This window comes from Oryzias latipes, chromosome 1 (assembly GCF_002234675.1).
Source record: "Oryzias latipes chromosome 1, ASM223467v1".
In the NCBI taxonomy this organism is placed as follows: Eukaryota; Metazoa; Chordata; class Actinopteri; order Beloniformes; family Adrianichthyidae; genus Oryzias; species Oryzias latipes.
In genome coordinates, this window is record NC_019859.2 from 3,949,496 (window position 1) to 3,968,698 (window position 19,203).

The 19,203-nt window shown below is 38.2% G+C and overlaps 1 protein-coding gene across 2 annotated transcripts; it reads right to left on the reverse strand.

Annotated features, from left to right (window-relative positions):
- Positions 1-576: 576 nt before the first annotated feature.
- ero1b (endoplasmic reticulum oxidoreductase 1 beta) lies at positions 577-18,930 on the reverse strand. Of its 2 annotated transcripts, none has more exons than XM_023954348.1 (16): positions 18,424-18,930; positions 15,806-15,925; positions 13,882-13,965; positions 12,885-12,926; positions 10,549-10,631; positions 9,611-9,684; positions 8,943-9,063; positions 8,630-8,676; positions 8,211-8,222; positions 8,106-8,132; positions 7,032-7,124; positions 6,669-6,915; positions 5,337-5,406; positions 4,852-4,938; positions 3,136-3,269; positions 577-2,850 (listed from the first exon to the last, which is right to left on the reverse strand). In XM_023954348.1, the coding sequence occupies exons 1-16, from the start codon at positions 18,583-18,585 to the stop codon at positions 2,790-2,792; spliced, it is 1,464 nt and encodes a 487-aa protein (XP_023810116.1). In that variant the 5' UTR covers positions 18,586-18,930; the 3' UTR covers positions 577-2,789. The 2 variants fall into 2 exon arrangements, with proteins under 2 accessions (XP_023810116.1, XP_023810115.1); XM_023954347.1 differs by lacking the exon at positions 18,424-18,930 and adding an exon at positions 17,408-17,590.
- Between the last annotated feature and the right edge of the window lie 273 nt (positions 18,931-19,203).

The following is a 19,203-nucleotide window of genomic DNA, read 5'->3' on the forward strand; positions in this document are numbered from 1 at the left end:
TCCATATATAAAAGCGCTGAGACTTTAACTATTTAACAAAGTGTTTGAGAAAAAAAAAACATTAGGAATTACATTTGAACATTTTGTAGGTGGATGAAAACGTATGAGTAAAAGGATTTTATGAAGGTTTGACAGAGTGTCTCCAAAGGAGCTTAGATTATAAATTTGTAATATATTTTGTACTTTTTTCTTTTTGTACAGCTGGAGTAATCTGTTGTTGTTCGTGTGTGTGTGTGTAATGTTTTGAAGGAGAAAAAAAAATGTAAATGATCTGCAGACTGTCATGTAGACTGTGTCTGACCTTTGTAGTGGAGGAAATAAATCAAAATGAATTTATTTAAAAGGTTTGTTATTTTTTTCTCTAAGACATGAATGTTGTTTGACTAACTACATTTGAAAAATTTGCTCTCTTTCTCCATCACACACTTGTATTGCTGTGGAAATATCCTGAATACAGGAGCATATTTCAGAAAGAAAATCACTTATTTGAATAAATACATAGATACAAAGGAACTATAGGCTGCAGCTATAAAATTTCAAAATAAGAGTTTAAAGAAGAAAGACACGTGATGAGATGTGCTTCTGAAGAGCTGCCCTTTTCTGATGTTTTATTTCCGATTTCAAACAGGCAAACTTCACACTGACGTCCACCTTCCTTGATCCAGACAAGAAGGATAGAAATGAAGGATTCGACAGCAACATAGCTCTAAAGTGGTGCACAGCAGATGAGGATAAAATCAAATGAAAAACAAACACAGTTCCTAAAGTCATAAGTGAGAAAACAACAAAAATAAAAAGAAGGCAACGTAAAAGGTCTTTGGCCCTTACAATGGCTGCACAGTTGAGCAAAACAAACAAATTATATTGAGAGGAAACTGAAAGCTGACCAGAACAGGAGTTCTTCCTGACTAGAACAGAAGTTTGCAGAAGAGTTTGAGGGACGAAGACGTCCGAGCTGCCAGAAGGTTCAATGAAGTTTTGCCGCCTGGGAGGAAGATTTCCTTACAGCGGTGCAAAAGAATGACACAGAACCAGCAGCCATGTAAGCAAAACACAAATGGTGAAGTCTTGTTTTTTTCCAAATTTGGGTTTCCTATCGTTTTTGCATTGATCTTTGTAACATTAAACATACCATCCAACATGATAGCAAAACAAGAAGATTTAAACAAAGTCTTTTTATCCACCAGGAATGTTCAGAGTTCTGTTATTCATGAGCAAAACATCTGAAGCTTTTACTTTTGAGACAATCTAGAAGAACATTTTTCCTTTAATGACTCCCAAGGATTTCCGCAGGCAGCTTCGCAGAAACATCTCGCTACACTGATGAGACACTTTTTGCTTGTTTTACGTAGGTTGAAAACTATAGAAGCAGCGAATAGTTTACATGGAAACGTGACCGACATAAAAGTCAGCTGACGAGCTATATCAACAAGTCAGGAAGATAAATAAAAATCGTTCATGATGAGAACATTACAGAGTAGTCAGTATGAAGCATGGAAACCTCCCGTCCCCTCAATCTAAGTATTCTCAATTTGAGATTATATGGATTCAAAAGAAACACAGGAGCAATATCATTCAACAGAACCTCTGTTTTCCTGCTCGGGTGAATCTTTTCTCAACATTGTTTCAACAGCAGAAAGACAGAAAACGCCTCTTTCCTCTCAACATAAATAATGAACATCTGCTCTCAAGGTTTAAAAATATATATATATATATATATATGTCTCTATAGTTCAGGATCCTATAGGGGATTCTGCTCAAACAGATGCAGCTCAGATCTGCTTCTTTGATTAGCAAACTTTTCTAGGAGTTTTATGTTTTCCTTTTTCACATTGAGGCACTGTTTTCTGCTAGTAAGCACATGAATATCAGCTTAACTGATGCCTATAGCTGGTAAAATCTGGACTAACATAACAATTAGGCCTCTTTCAGTCCAAACGCTCCTCACTGAGCAGATTTTTGCACAGAAAATTCTTTTTAACAAAGATGCATTTTTAATATTTAGCCCACCTTTTTAAATTCCTAAATGTTAGCAAAAAAAAAAAAAAAAAAACATAAAACGAATAAAATGTTATTTCTGAGGAGTTTTAGAAGCAGGTTTGTGTTTCTGTGATTTCCTGTTCCTTATATACAAGCATGAAGATGAGCCAAAGCACTTCTGAGAGTTCAGTCCCATCCTGAACTGCTCTCTATGATGTTTACATATATAAACATCTAGATTTGACGCTTGAGATCAATGTAGAATCTTCCGCTGAAAACGCTCCATCGGGTCTTAAGTTCTTCTGAATTCTTCAGACTAAAATCTGCTGAGAAATTACCCACCCCTCCCCAAAAAAGGTTAGAGTCCACGGTCGGCCATCTTTAAACTTTCATTATCATGGGGTGAGGCAGGAGCTGACGAGCTGAAGGGGATCATAAATATGACATCTGTCATTTGGTTTGTTTCTGGTCAGTCTTATTCCTTCCTTTTTTTTCAGGATTAACTTCAGGAAGAAGGAAAAAAAAAGTCCTAACTGAGCTGAAGAGCAGAAGAAGTGCCAGGTGAGGATTTTGGAACGTTTTGGAATGAAGGCAGTAAGAAGCAGAGAAGTTACCATTCATGGTTCACTTCAGGAGGACGTCACGATGAAATAAAAACAAAGTCAAACAGATTGTTGAGATCAGCATAAAGGAGAAAAACGGTGATTGGCTGCTGCGCCTGATCTTCACAGCAGAAGTCTGATTTGGGGCGAGAGGTCGGACTGCTGCGTTGCTGCGCTGAAGAATGGTCAGAGGGCCTTCTCCTCCTGTTACCCCTTTTCCTTCAACATCAAGCGGAAGTTATGGAGCTGGTGTATACTGGTGGATAACCTGCAACATGAATATGCAAATTTCTGATTCATCTTTTAATTTGATGTTACATTTAAATTGATGCCTTAGTCACAACTTCCCTTACGAGGGGATAAAGGGCGTCTGTGGGAGAAAAATGGTCCAAGCCTGTGCAGGTAACACCGTGGCGGTTCTACATTAACTTACTCCCCCAGGCATGTAACCCAGTACTACAACCCCCCCCGGACAACCCACCTACACGGGTCAGCCCCTCGTATGGGTGCGTGCGGCTAAGGCATGAACTGGTGAAGCGGTGAGGTCACGTACCTGGCGAAGGCGTTTATTAAGGCCACAATTTCGTGCCTTGTGAGCTGGAACCCCTTCGACGGGCTGTGCTCTGGAAGGTTCTGGATCTCCTTCTCGGAAAAGAGGATCTTCAGCGCCGTGCCCAAACCCTGAGTCTGCGTCAAACACACATGAGCAAAGGAGCGTTTGAATCCAGCTGCTCTTAAAGCAAGGAGCGGAAAACTTCATGGTTGAATGTAAAGGGTTCTATATGAACAAACTGTGAGTTTATTTGAAGGGAAAGTTGATTTGGTTCAGGCAGGTTAGTCATCTGTTTTATAAGAACCATGCATAACTTGTTGTATTTTATTAATAAAACTACAATTATTAATACATTTTCAGAAAAGCTTTGCTAGACACCAAAACAAAAAAAAGGATCAAATCAAAATGCAGTCAGATCATCCTCATTTTCAAACAGGAAATAGATTTTTGATCCTGCTGCTCTTTTTCCTGTTTCGCTGGGGGGGGGGGGGGGGGGGGGGGGTTGGTTTTAAGATAAGAAGTCAACAGGGGAAGATTGGTCTAAGGGCTTCATATTCCGCTTTGGAATCCTAAGAATAAGACTTTTGAGACACTTGGACCCCAAAGCTCATCATTTCTGTGCAGACTCCAGGCAGAGTTCAATCATAACTGGACCAAAAGTTCAAACATTCATTTCAAAAGACAAATTCTATTAGAAACTTTCAATAGTCTGAAGCCAAATTTCAGATTTTATTTCCTAATTTTCATCATGTCATGTCATTTTATGATACATTATGTATCAACAAAAAATAAAAATAAAATAAAAATCACGGTTTGGATCGGTAAAATGGAGAAAACAACGAACAAAAGAAAAGAAAATTAAAATCTACAATTTTTTTAAAGCTTCAAAACATAGATATAGTATATGTAAAGTACTTCAAATCATACACACACAGAAACAAATGCTTTATAAAATTATTTGCTCATTTAGGCCTATTTATAAAGAATAAACATTAATGAGATCTTTGAACTCGAGATATTTGGTCATATAAAAGATACCCATATAAACAAAGCTGCAGTACACCTGTGTGTCCAACTGAGGCGAGTAATCCGTACGGATCATCCGTGATCCGTTGCACCCCTAAAAAATGGCGGTCAATATCGGAGCTACAGTTTTGCGCCAGATTCCAGCTGAGATGGGGAAAACGAAGACGTGCATTAATGTATTTGTCTAAAAGTGGATCCATCAGAATGGGGCGGAGAAGAGAGACGTCAACCCGCCATTTCAGCTGCTGCGTCACAACTGAGAGCTTTTTCAACAGTATTTGCCCCTGATTCACTACAAACTGAATAAAAAAATACTCTTTAAGCTTAACTTATTCTATACATGCCCTCCGTCATCAGAAAAATGCTACAAGGACATGCTAAAAAAACACAGTTTTCATTAGAGTGGGTCTTTGAATTGTGCTTTTTTTTAAATACCAACTGACTAGTATTCAGCAAATGAAAGCAACTGTGGGGTCAGAGGTGAAAGCACTTTGCTTTACCATTAGATCAGAAAGAATAAACTTCACCTGCTACTGTAATAAAAATCTTAGAATAAATTTCAGACACCTCAGAGGCTCACAGCTGAGTGTTCTGAGTCAAAACTCAAACCTATTCTCTCTTGTTGTCAAGCTAAAGAAGTTGCTAAAGTTTGATCTAAAAAAAAAAAGACGTGAACATCGACAGCCTCACTTGCAGTTTGCCCCACAGTCGACATTTGCTGCAGCCCACACAGTCCATGATCCTGGAGATGTTTTTGAAGTGGAGGCGGAATTCCTCCTGAAGAAACAAAACATTCCGATTTTAGAAGGACATCCCAATAAACCATATTCATAGTGGCTCAAATAAATGTAAATCCAGAGCCACAGATTGGACACATGCTGTGCATTCTCAACTTTACTGGATGGATAAAAGATAAATAAAAATAAAAGGTTAAATGAAGTAAAACCAAATATACCCTTCCCAAAATATACTGAACCCTATAAACATAAAAAATACAAATAATACTAAATTAAGACAAACGTTCTTAATAAGTGAGATATTTTATTAACATTCTAGATTCTCGTAGAACGACCTGCTGGTTTAACTTTAGCCCATGTTTTCTAAAAAAAACTACTATTTTTAAATGTTGAAATGTCTTAAGTCACTGAATGACAGGAGCTTCCTCCATGATTTACCTTTAAGGTTTTGGCTTCTATTTTGTTTCCAGCAAACATGGACTTCTCATCAAAATGCATCGGGAAAGTTCTGGAAAAAGAAAATACAGCAATCATAAGCAAGTCCTAAAACTTCTACTTGTTCAAGTCATTTCAGAAACATTGAGAAAAAACAAAAATATAACAATAACATTCTTTAAAATACAGAGTTTATGATAAAATGATAAAGATAACTGCAGCAATAAGCAGGAGGATTAGCGAAAGATGGCTGATTTAAAAAAAACAAAACCTTTTTTTACATTAATACCGTTCTCTGGCTTAAATACTGATTTAAATGGGTTTTACAGCCACTGGAATATTAGCATTTAAACATTTTCAAGCATTTTATAGACGAGACGCCATTAGTGGCTGATGACATTTGGAAAAAAAAAGGCTAATTAGTTGGGAAAAAAACAAAACAACTATTTTGGCTATGCCTAAAAAAGAACATCAGATTTTTCTGTGAATTTAATTAAATAGTTTTAGACGGATTTCAGAAAACAAAAAGACTTTTTTATTTGAACAAGCTGAATGACTTTTCTAAGCTGGAACAGTCTGAATAAAGTCACCACATCCCACCTGTGGTCTGTCAGTTTCTGTCCAAGATGATCAAATTAAGACATTTTCATGGCAGCGTCTTATTCAGGATATGAGCTGGAATGATGTGGTGCATTTACATTCAGTTACTGACAGTCTTTTTACTTGTACAAGCTTCCGTTTGGTGAGGTCATCAGGAGGCGTGGCCTAAACGTTCATGGTTACGCAGCTGACACTCAATTATATGAGGCAGTGTCTACCGACGACATGTGACCCATTCGTGACCTTCTCCGATCATCTTTTGATCTATTGAAATGTGTTCCTAGTAGTCTTTTCATTATGATTATCCGGTTATACGGCACTGTTTTTCCGGAAATAGTTTAATCGTTTCTGTAGAGCGCCTGTGGTTCAGTAGAAATTCGCCTCTCCCGCTAGCTCAAAGCTTTCCCCACCCCCAACCTAACTTAACCGATGCAAGAAAAAAATTGGCGAGCAATTTTGGAGCCTATCTGGATTTTATTACATTTTTACTGTTGTTTTTCATTCATTTGTTTATTATTTTTTTCATTTACTTGTTCATTTTGTGTCAGGCACTTTATGGTGTTCTATAACCAAAGTTGAATTTAAATTTAAACCCAACACCTTTCTCTCTGTAACTCTGAAGTTGTGTTGGTCAGAATTATTAATCTGGAGGTTTTGGCTCCAGCTGATCAACATTTCCACGATTCAGTGATATTTTGCTGCGGCTTCAGTTCAGAAAAGGTGCAGGATCCTTACTTGATCTTGTTAAAGATGCTCAGCAGGAGCTCCTTGGTTTCTCCGTCCTCCTCAGCGTTTCCGGTGTACAAGTTGACGATGGCTCGCTCGAAGTACGGCGCCACCTTGTAGAGAGCCCGCAGCTCGATCAGGTACAGGAAGTAGAGGTTTTTGAGCCGGCGGGTTCCCTCTCCCTTCGTCTCTGCCGTGTCAAAGCGGAGGCGGAACTCCTGGATGTTAGGGCCCCAAACCGCCCGGCCCCAGCCCTCTGTCAACACAAACACCACCTCCTCACGTGAATCCGTCTCATTTGGATGATTCCAATCGTTACAAATTCTTATTTGACGACTGGCAGGTATAAGACAAAAGAGACGTGAGCTGTACCGTCCAGCAGGTACTCCGCACACAGGTGGATGTTGATGCTGCTGTGGAGGCCGGAGATGAGACGGTAGAAGACCCTTTTCTCCAAACACAAACCTGGGAGATGGTAAACATTAATGTTCACAACAATTTTTTCTAGCTTGACATAGTTGCTCCATGCTAATTTTTGCTACTTAAAAGTTTAAAAAGTATCCAAAACCATACATACAGTGGGATTATTTGGGACACATTTGTCTTTCAGGCAAATAAAGTACAGATTTCAACTTTTGAAATCAGTGTGGACTTTTAATTTTCATAACAAAAGATTTTATAGTCAAGATTGAGACCAAAAATCTGGAAGAAACTGTGTTTTTTGGTTACAACGGTTATCGCGTTGAGAGGTTTAAGCGGTGGAGAATTTATGAAAGACACATCTCCAGAAAGAAATTAAGGAGATGTTACTGGGCAGCTTTTAATCCAATTTATCTAACTATCTTGTTTCATCAAACAAGAAGTTCTTGAAACTCATTTGGTTCAAATTTTGGTTTCTTCCATCGTACAAAAATTGGGTTTCTTAGAAACCTCAAAGAGTCACAACAAATCCTCTTTCCCTGCCTTCATAATGTGGTTCTCCTCCTCATCAATCCTCTTAAATAGTTATCTGCTCTGACGTGGTTTTGCCCTGCAGAGATTTGAAATGTCACTTTTGTTTAATGTCCTTCCTGAACAACAGGAATGTCTCACTTCTGAAGTAAAAATCAGCCTTTACCTCCAAGAGTTTTTGCAGGAAAGATTTAATAAAATAAAAATACTGACTGAAGTCTTAAAATAGATGAATTCCTGCTTGAAAACACATAAAGTGCCACTGAGCAGAAATGTTCTTCACTTTGGTTTGACAGTCTCTCTTCCGCTGTGAAGTTACATCACTTCTGGTATTGGATTTCTCTCCCCACCACTTCCAGATATGTGTGACGCAACCCGTTCAAAGATCCCAGCCAACGCAGACGCAGACAACGCAGACGCAGACAACGCTCGGGCTTCCTTCCTGATGCATTGAAGGAAACTAGAAATGTCCCACAAATATCAGGAGAGCCTCACCTTCAAGCCAGTCGTAGAAACCTTCTCCTGCAACAAAGAGGAAACGGCGGATTGTTTGACACGACTAAACGTACGTTGATGTAAAAATGTGTGTCTTTCACTCACCATCATCGTCTCCTGAACTCGTGGCAGCAAAATAAAAATAAAAAAGGGAGAAGAAAAAAACTTTGATTCTTTTTCATAAAAAACTCAAAACTGGATGTAAACAGAAATATAGTGTTTTCAAAATATGTTTTCAGTAACTAAATACAACCAGACACTAATATAATAAAATATTTGTAGTATTAATTTGCAAAACAATAATTATTAACATCAAAATAAAAGATTTTCTGTTCATTTTTTTCCAAATATATTCCAAAACAACACAATCGCTGAGGCTGAGCAGCTTTTCCCAGATGTCTGAGGCATTGACCTCTTTGCTTACTCAGCAGTGGTTAAGACATCCAGGAATTGAATGTGATTGTATGAGGAACTACAGCGGGACATGCGAACACGGCCGGCAGAGGCCGACGCTTCAGACTCACCTCGGCTGGGGGCCAGAGGGTTCAGAGGTCGGTACACTGATCTGGGTCTGTGGGTGGAAAAACAAACTGAAGTGAAATCATTTAAGATGACCCTCCCCAAAAAAAAAATCATTCTTCTTGATATTTTTAGGAATTTAACAATCTGTGTTCTGTGGTTTGTTTGTAAATAATAAAAGGCAGTGTGCCCATTTTTATTCCTGTTCTCAATTTAAAAAAAAAAAATAGTAAACAACAATAAAATAATTTTGACCGGAGTAAAAAAAAATCAAAAAGCGTGGATGTTGTGCTGTGAGGACGCGTCCTTTGGCCTCACTTGAAGCAGTTTTCCTCATAGATGCTGTTCCAGACTCTCCAGGCAGAAGGACCTTTGTAGCCGGTGTATCTCTCCGGGTTCAGCAGCAGATCCACATATTCTGCATCTGGAGACGTCTCATCTGAAACACAGGCCACACTTGGCGTTTAGTAACAGCAACTGGAACCTGTTTGTTTGGTGACGGCATCGATGTGAAGGCGGAAAAAAAAAAAAAGTCTTTATTACTCAGACAGCTGCTGTAATCAGATTACACTGTTCCTTCTTTAAGCTTTGAGAAAGCAAACTCTGCACTTTGACAACTAAATAAATAATAAATAAAGTTAGAGAATGGCTCCCCTAGTGGTTACTTGATGAACTGCAAATCTCCTAAAAGAATTGTTTTGGAATCGATTTCAATCCAAAACTTTCTGAGACTTGACCCCAGTTGGCCAAAATTAGCTCCTTAATCATCAACAATGAACAATGTTGTACAAATTAAAAAAGCAATAAAAATATTCTCTGCAGTTTTAAAGGGCTTTGGAAGCTAAACCATACAGAATTTAGTGTGCTTTAGATTAAAGATAGAAATACAAATAAAAAAGAAAGTTTCTAAAACAGACAAGTGTGCAATAAAATAAAATAAAAATATAAAAAACAACAGCAACAATAACAATTTTAATAATCCTCACCATCCAGCTCACAGAAGTGATCCTGAGCATCGTCATGTCTTGTCCAGTCAGCAAAAGCTTCTTTACTTTGGTTACTGTAGCAGGAAAAGTATTGAAAATAAAGGTTGTTATTAAGAATGGATGACATTTGTAAAATAAAATCAACAACATGCAACACATTTTTTTGTAAAGTTACATAAATGTACACTAAAAATACATTTTCTTGTAAAGTACTGCCAATTATGGAAAACTAATCCGGTTAACAGAGACGCAGATTTGGGAAGCGTTTTGGATCATATCTGGAGGTGAATCAAGAAACCAAGCTGATTAAATCAGATCTAACAGTTTTCACTTTTCTCTTAACATTTATTTGATATACTTAAGAGGAGTAAAAATAAATAAACCTTTTCCTTTAAGTCTATATTCATTTTCAATGTTTTAACCAAACCCAAATACAAAAAATGAAATGGATCTCTGATAGAGTTACAGTAAAACTTGAATGTGCTCTAATAACCCAGTCAAAGTGGGGAACCTGGTAAACCTGAACAAACTGATGCAAAGTTACAAAATAGAATAAATAGAAAGGTGTTGGTGTGAGCTGCAGAGGACCTTCCAGGTGTGAACGAATGCACCATTTTACATGTGTTGAAGCAGTTTCCTGGAGTCTAATCAGATCTTAAAGAACCAGAAAACTCTACGGACAAGTGTTTTTAAACAACACAGGCTTCATTTTCTGTTTTTCCAGTTATGCCAGGCGAGCAGCTGTATTGTTGTATTTCTGCACAAACTTGTAGGAATTGTAAAGTCTGATCAGCTTCCAGTACGGATCTGGCAGCTGCTTGAAAGAAAAGGAAAGTTTTTCTAAGGAAACGTTTTCGGCTCTGAAAATAAGCGGGTCAGTTTAAGGGGGGGGGGGGGGGGGGGGGGGGGGGGGGGGGGGGGGAGGATCGCGGTCTCACCTCAGGGTGCTGTTGATGGCTCCCAGCTCTTTGGCCTGCTCACACTCCTGCATGTCGACCATGGTGCTGGGCGCCTGCGAGTACTGAAACAGAGTTGGATTCATAACGTCAGTGACATGGCTGCAGAGATTTCCAAAAGTATCGGAAAATGAAGACTGAACGGCTGTCAGACACATTTTCCTATAACTGTAAAGACAGGATCATATGTTTTTTAAACAGTTTTTGTTCTGATTTAACTCAAAGCAAGTCTGAACCTGAAACATCAGGTGTGCAACTTTGTGGCTTTGAAGACAAATGTCAAAAACCGTAAATTGTTTTTTTTTGCAGTTTTAGTTCTTTTTGTTAGCTTATTAGGTTTTGTGGTGGATTATTATTAGAATATGCTTAAAACATGTAGTAAGTTCTGCAGCACAACACTTTAGCTGCTGTCTAGAGGAAAAGTATTTAAAGTTTGGAATTTATATTTATTTAGATTTTTTTTCTAAAATTGAAATTTGAACTTGATGTTTTGTAATGCTTATATTTAATAGTAAAAGGAGAATAACGAAGGTGCAGCAAAGTTATACTGATAGAAAATTTTCTACATATTTTTATTCAAGTAAATCTGCTGCAGCAGGAGGATCTTATTTAACACAGGGGGTATTTTATTTTGAAAGGAACTTGTAAATGCGGCTTTTAAAAATAAAAAAAGGATATATATATATAGGAAAAACATAACATTGATATACAATTGTAAATATCTCACAGCTACATTTCTATATGGATGGCTTAATGGCTACAAAAACAGCCTTTTAAGTTGCACCGGTAATGTTAGGCTGGGGGTGTGAGGGGCTGTAAGTTAGCAGGAGAGTGTGTAAACAGAGAGCTTTCAGCAACTGGGGGGAAAGCTAAAGGGGGGGGGGGGGGGGGGGTCAATGGTCCCGCCCACAACTAGAATTTGCAATGAACTACTGCCGCTCTGCAGAAACTATGTTCTTAATAACTACAAAGGCCTTTTTGATTTGGGGTAAAACGGCATAATGAAAGCGACACAGGATAATTACACTTTAACCCTTTGGAGGCTGGAACCCCATTCACACAGGACAACAGTTAGAGGTTTTGATGGTAAGTTTGCATCATCCAGGTGACTTTTGCACCAACACAGTCGCGCTCGACTGAGACTGAAGATGCTTCAGCATTGGACAACAAACATGAGCAGACGGCAGGTTAACATTCAGCTCTCAGCGTAGAAAACGATGCTCCTCCACAGAACAGTCTGCTTGTTCGGTCTGGATTCGTCTGCAGACATGGGAAGAGCTGGAGCTGATACAGCTGGTCACACGCTGCACCACAGAGGTCACAGCAGCTCCATAGGTGCAGGGACGGGCATCAGCTGGGTTCAGCTACTGGCTGCACGCCCGTCATTTTATGTGGCTTTGAGCGGCAACATTTCCATTCAGCCAAAAAAAGATGATGGGGCTGATTTTTCACACCAACATTTACTTTTAGGAGTCTCTAAAAATGATCATATTAGCATCGAGTTGATTAGAGATTTCTGTCTCAGAATCACAACATCATCTATTTTATAAAACTTCACATTTAGCTTCATTAAATGTCTTTGTTTTTTTTTGGTTTAGGTCAGCTGACCTCACATGAAACGGCAACAGGAACGTTGCAGATTATTTATTCATGCACAGAAAACAGAGTCACGCCACTGACTGCACTCATGCAAAAGAGCAGCCATTCCAGTTGGGCTTTTCCTAGCAGAAACAAAAGGGTAAAAGCTTTTTTTATGTTTGTTTTTGGAAAGATTTCTGACGATCAAAAACAAAAAAAATAACTTACGTTTATGGAGTTAAGTTTAGTTTTATGGAGCAAAATGAACTTTTCTGATGAAATGTTCTAAATGTAAATTACTGCAAACATGCTATCAAATGAATGAACTCAGTAGGGGTGGGATTATATAAGCTTGCTTCTTCCCACTCCTTTTCAAGCAATAAATCAAGCTCTACTTAACTTTAGTTAATGATCACTGTATTTAATTAAGCAAATGTGATTTAAGTGACTTTTTTGTGTTGTTTTATTTTTTGTCTTTTTAAACAATGCTTTTCAACATTTCAGTAACGAGTTTGATAAATGTGTGTAATTTCTTTATTGCTTTGACTATAATGCTTGAAATAAATCAATAAATCAAAATCAAATCAAATGAAATCAAAATTTTGTTTCTGGATTAAATCTGTTCGACTAAGTTTTTAGGACTATTTTTTACAGTTTCTAAAGAAAGTAAAAACCATATATAAATGTATCCAATGGAAATGCAGAAATATAAAGTAAATACTTTTGTTATTTACTTTTACCTTGTTGTAGTTTCCAGACTTAATGCCGTCAGGGACTTTACTCTGTAGAACAGATTGGCAGATACACAAAAGGACATTTAAAGAACAAATACTGTGTGTGTGTGTGTGTATTTCTTTATCTTCTGTTACTTTTTCATTTTATAAGTCATATATATAAATATACATGTATATACGTGTGTGTGTTTGTACATAGATATACATTTCTTTTGTCCCATTTAGCTTGACTGCTGTAATTGAACCAATCAGAAAAATAAAATAAAAACTAATTTATGTCATGATCATTTCATGACATCAGAAGTCTGAGGTTTGATCTGCGAAATTACCGTATTTTCCGGACTATAAGTCGCCCTTTTTTTCATAGTTTGGCAAGGGGTGCGACTTATACTCCGCAGAGACTTATATTAGAACTAAATTGAAATAAATACATTGTTAACCCTCCTGTTATGTTCATTTGTGAGGAAAAGAGATGATGTTCCTGGGTCAATTTGATGTATGAGGTATGTTAAGTGTTAAGAGTATGTTAAGTGACTCAGAGAATCAGCAAACCTTTTTTTACAGTAAGATCTTGAAGGCTAACAACATAATATTCTATTTTCCAATGATTTCATAGATTCAGAAATGCAATAAAAATGACAACTGTTTCTACAAATACAGGATGAAAACAGAGTATTAGTTGGACAATGATGCTTCATGAAAGGAATAAATAAATAAGTATGAGAAAGAATTACTGTGAAATTATGAGATAAACAGTCTGCTATGATTGTGTCATATGAGTTTGTGCAAGTTATTATATCTTGGTCTCAGATTTTGTCAAATAAATTTCCCGTCAAAATGCGACTTATAGTCCAGTGCGACTTATCCGTGTTTTTATCTACTTTATAATGCATTTTTGGGCTGGTGTGACTTATACTCCGCAGTGACTTATAGTCCGGAAAATACGGTAGAAGGCAGATGTTGAACTAAAAGAAAGGCAGTGTGGCAGCGAGTGACCTCTGACCTCTGGGCAGGGCTCCACTTGGCAGTCTTTGATGGAGCAGTGTCCATCATCAGGCCAGAAAGGACACGGCCGCTTCAGGTTCACCTAGACAAAAGACAACCATCACGTTTGTTTCATTTCACTTTTGATGAAAATAAGGATTTAAAAATCACAATGAAAACATTCGACTTCAGTCGTCTCATAAAATGAAAAACAAAAAAGTTCAGACATGGCTGTTATGGAGGAAACGAGGTCACGTTGTCCGTCTCTGGCAGCTCCTCTAGTTACGATGCTTGAACTTAAAATAGAGCCGACCTAAACAGATAAAGGGTGGAGGTGTGGACTGATTTCTGCTGCATCACCAGCTCTTAAGGAGAGCGGGGTGTGATTTTCAGCATGGTACCTTCTCCGGGTTAAATCTGTAGCCACGTTAGGCGATAGTCCCCACAGCAGGAAAAACAGAGTCTGTGGCTAAGGGGGGCTCGGAGAAAACGCTGCACTTTTAAAAAGGATCCGTCATTCTGACACCACAGGCTCATTTCTGAGCTTCATGAGACCAGAGAGAGCAGACGGGATCGGTCTGAGCTGCAGCCCTTCAGCGCTGGCAGGCTGTGCTGAAGGGCTGCAGCTCAGACAGGTGGCCCTGCAGTTGCTGCAAAAAAAAAAAAAAAAACGACAGACGGAAAGACCACAGGTCCTCTTCCTGAAAAGTGTTTACGTTTTTTGTTCCAGAAACGTTCACTTCCACCACGACAGACTCGTCTCTGATGCCTCTTCAGAGGAAATGGAAGCAGCTAAACACTAAACCGCCACTGCAACTGTTCTCTGCTGCTTTAACTGGGGTTCAATTCCCCAGATAAAGATCTGTGTGCAGCTGAGCATCATGGAGCTTTGAGCCCCTGAACACCCTTAAAAACCACAAACTCCTCTTTCACATGAACGTTGTGCATCAATTTTGAAAGATGAATATTTCATAAGTGAGCTTTGGTCACCTCTGTGTTGCACAAAACGGTTTCACTCATTTCTAGGGCAAAAAAAACCAGACATATTGTCTAATTTAACAGCAAATATTTAGAAGTAAAAGTATTAAAATGCTGAACTTTCCCAGAGACCATAGCAGGACTTTTTCCTTAAATCTAATGTTTTCTCAGCAGTGACCCCCTCCAGACTTTTTCTTTTAACCTTTGTGTTGTGACTTAAACTGACCCACTACCATGTTTAGCTGTAGAGAAAATACAAAACCCTGTGCTTGAAAATGTGTGACTTTTCCTAAAGTGACTCCATAAGAAGTGACCTTTTGTTTTTGTTTAAGTTGTGAGCTGTACACAACTATACGGTACCAGAAAATGTCCAAAAGCCACACACAAAGTCAATGCCATTCACAGATAACACAAAGCAATCTTTTGTTGTTTTGTTGTGTTACAGGAAAAGTACTTTTATAACTTCCTTCCTGAAAAATATATAAGAAAAAGTGGACAAAGAAATTCCAGATCGTTTGTTTTTTCCTTTCAATATCAATAATGAAATACTTTATATTATACTAGAAATAATAAATCTCAACTGTGTGAAAGAAAACTGTTGGTTTGTGTAATAAAAGAAAAAAAGTAATGATGTTCACATATCTTTTTTTCCTGTGTTGTGCAACAAAAATGGCATAGAGTTGAATTCAGATGTTTCATCATCAATAGATTTTAGATTTAACATTCAATAAAGTTGCTTTATTCTGGGGCTTTGGTAGGGTTGATCATTTTGACATGTAGGATGAGGGGAGACTGTTAAGAACGCCCAAGGGTTTGGAGAACTCTATAATTTCAGTCTGGAAAGTCTGCGGTCTCTATCAGAGCGAGGTGTTCTGTTTGTTTTTTTACTGATAAGGAAAAACCTGGCATTTCTTTCACAAAGACAAGAGGACTTCAGCAGCAGCAGCAGCAGCAGCAGGTCTTACTCTGTAGTATCTGAAGTAGTCCCTCTCTGTCAGCTTCTTGATCTGAGGATAAATCTTGAAGTTGTTGAAGACGTCGATGCTCTCCACGTCGCAGAAGCAGTCATCCAGCACTCCTGTGAGCTGAAGCAGACAGGGCAGTTTCCACGACAACGTTAATATACGCTGATGGAGAAAAGGATGTCGGAAAAAAAAACTCTACCAGCTTATTTAGGAGAAACACTGTCAGACTTTCTTGTTACTTTACTCCAACAGAGACAAACTGTTTTCCACATCATGGAAGACGTCTCCATCAGAAGCAAATCGGTTCACGGCTTTACCTTTCCCAACCTGCCCCGTTTCCACAAAAGGGGGGCCAGACAACCCCCCTCCCTCATGCATAATACATTCTCCACTATTGTGGAAGCACACAATTGTGTTACCTGAACCCACACACACACATTCGCTGTTGACATGGCTAGCCTTACACAAATGAAGCACGGGGTGGGACTTAAACACCACAAATGAGGAGGCTCTGGGTTGTTTAATAAGTCATACTATAGGTCACTAACCCGCACCTGTGGTCTAAACGGAGCAAACAGCCTCTTTAATCTCTCAAATCCACCCATCAACATGGGTGGATATCACAGTTTGGGCTATATTACCACAGTAGGTAATTCTGCTTAGTCGGAGACAACACGTGTAAAGGGTTAGCTCAAATATTAGCGCAGGTTTTAACGGGTTAATCGAGAAAAGACTTTAAACACAATATAAACATAGAATGTTAAAGAACGACTTCTTAAGTTTGTAAAATAATATTGCAAAAATATAAAACACAAACAGATTACTGTTAAATCTGTTAAAAAGAAAAAAAATATTATTCTTCAGTAGGGACTAAATTCTTTCCCATCATCCTCGGGTTGAAAACACCTTAAAAAAAAAGCTTGAAGAAAGGATTTTACAAGAACTTCCCATCTGACTTCATTTGAATGGAGTTTGAATTTTACATTTTGATAAACAAATTCTGTATTTAATGTGAGACTCCAGATTAGAGAGTTCACCGATTGATAATAAAATCCTTAACCCCAAATAATGTCTGGAAGAAATGTTGTTGTATTTTAAATGGAAAATGTGACCTAACAGAAAAGAAGATTAAAAAAGGAAACTAAACATTCATAATAAATATATATATAGCTATTATCTTTTAAACAGTATTATTTTTGTTTTCCTAATATCTTTGGGACGAATTTTTATTTTATATAAACACATTTCTGTCTGTTAACAACAGGAAAGGTTAAATATAATGAAAAACAAAAGCAACACTTATTTGTTTACTATAAAATATGAATCCATTGTTCAACCAAATCCAGTAATACAACATAACATACTTTTATTTTTATGTCTTAGCCTTTTTATGAAAATTAAGGAAAACTCAATATTAGGAAAACATATAACCAACCATATGGCACCACTTATCACTTCTTAGTTTAGTATTTTAATGAAAAATAGAAATTTAATGACTTAAAAATGGAATTAACATAGGCCATTTTGACTCCAGCTCTTTAAATATGTTTAAAAAATATCGTCAAATCATAAATAAAGATTATAAAATAAAACTCGGCCGACCTCTGAGTTTAACAACCCAATGAATGTCAGGAAAGGGATAAAACGGCCTGTTCCTCTCAGCATCCTGCCCTTCCTTCCGATGTGTAGTTTCTCCCTCCTGGAATTATCTCCTGCTAAACTTATATTCCATAAGTCAGCAAACAATTCGGCCTCACTCCCAGACAAGTTGACATTAAACTGCTCCAGGCCCAACCCCGCAGGAAGCCCTGCCTCCAAAAAAAAATCAGCTGTCAAACTGAATAACCGCCTCCAACCAAAGCCGTCCGGTTTGTAGTTTATTTCAGGCCCCGCTGCGGCAGGCAGAGCGTAGTAGGTACGACAAGGAACTACAACTCCCATAAGAGAGCAGGAAACGGAAGAAACCAATAAGAAAACACCACGCTTTTTAACTTTGAAAAGGCAAAAACATAATTTGGAGAGAAAATAATTGACCAGATTATTAATTTACCGTAATTCTACTTTGAAAAATATGACTTGTGAACATTTTTCGTCACGTCATCATGTTTATTACAGCTAAAGTTTAGTGATGCGTACAATACAATAAACGTACAATAAAAAATACAGATATATATTCTTCTGAAATGGAGCAAAGCAAATAGTTAGAAATAACTGGGAAAAAAACAATTTAAATGTAACTCTGATGCTAAATAAAATACTGTCCAATGCGTAAAAAGTAATAAGTTACGTGACTTTTTTAATGTATAAATTATGGGTTTATGGGTCACATAGAATCAAACCTTTCATTTGATTGTGTTGATAGTGTCGAAAGTAGATGGATAAAATCTAAACAAACAAATATTCGTGTTTTTTCGAACGGAGAAAAAGCAGAAAACACCACAAAACAGCAGCAGGTTAGCATCACACGGACATGGTGACGTCAGAAGAACATGACTGTGTGGAAAGTGCTAGAAGACTTCCTGGAAAACAAGTCTTACATGTCTGCGTGACATTCAGCACTACGGCGGCTTTCGATCCGGTGTAACGAGAAAACTCTAACGGGAGGGCGAGTGACTTACATGGCAGAGGCAGCTCTGATCCTGGCCGTCCGAAGTTCTGTCGCTGTGCTGCGTTTGCGGTCTCCCGTTGTTGCTGCTGTGTTGAAACCAACAAAAAACAAAGTTCCCGAAGAACCAAACTGTCACCAAGCCACCAAGCGCTCGCGAGGTCAATTTCCACATCCTCCACCGCACCACCGAGTCATTGATCGGGGAACAAAAAAAAGAACGAGTCGGGGCGATGAGGAACTCAGTCCGGTGTGCGGGACAGTCGGCAGCTAGCTTGGCTGTAGCTGCGGGCTGCCTGCGTTTAGCATCCGCAGGCTAACAGCGGCGGCAAAGCGAAGGTGAAGTGATGCAACCCTCGTCTGAAAAGCCTCACAATAGCATTTTGGCACATGTCACTCGGTTCAAACATCTAATTGTGCAGGAAAAGGCGAAGATTTAAGTCGAAGTTTTCGACCGCAAACCTCCATGTCTGTACCGTGTTGACGTGATTTGAAAGAAGTTTCCTTCCGTTTAGAGATTTCAAAATAAGATGCCGACTTTAGTCCTCCATTATTAGTCGTTTATGCCACACGTATCACCAAACAATAAGATTACCACACAGGTACAGACCAACGGGGACTGTCTCCATTTTAACATTGCACGATTTTCCTGTTTTAATTAAAATCTACACTCATTGGTTTTGTTTAGACGAGGGGGCTGCGACTTTTAACACCAAAAAATAAAAAAAAACTTTTGGTCCAGTTTCTTATTGACCAAAAACCAGCAACAGCAGCCCAATCCATTTTGAACTTT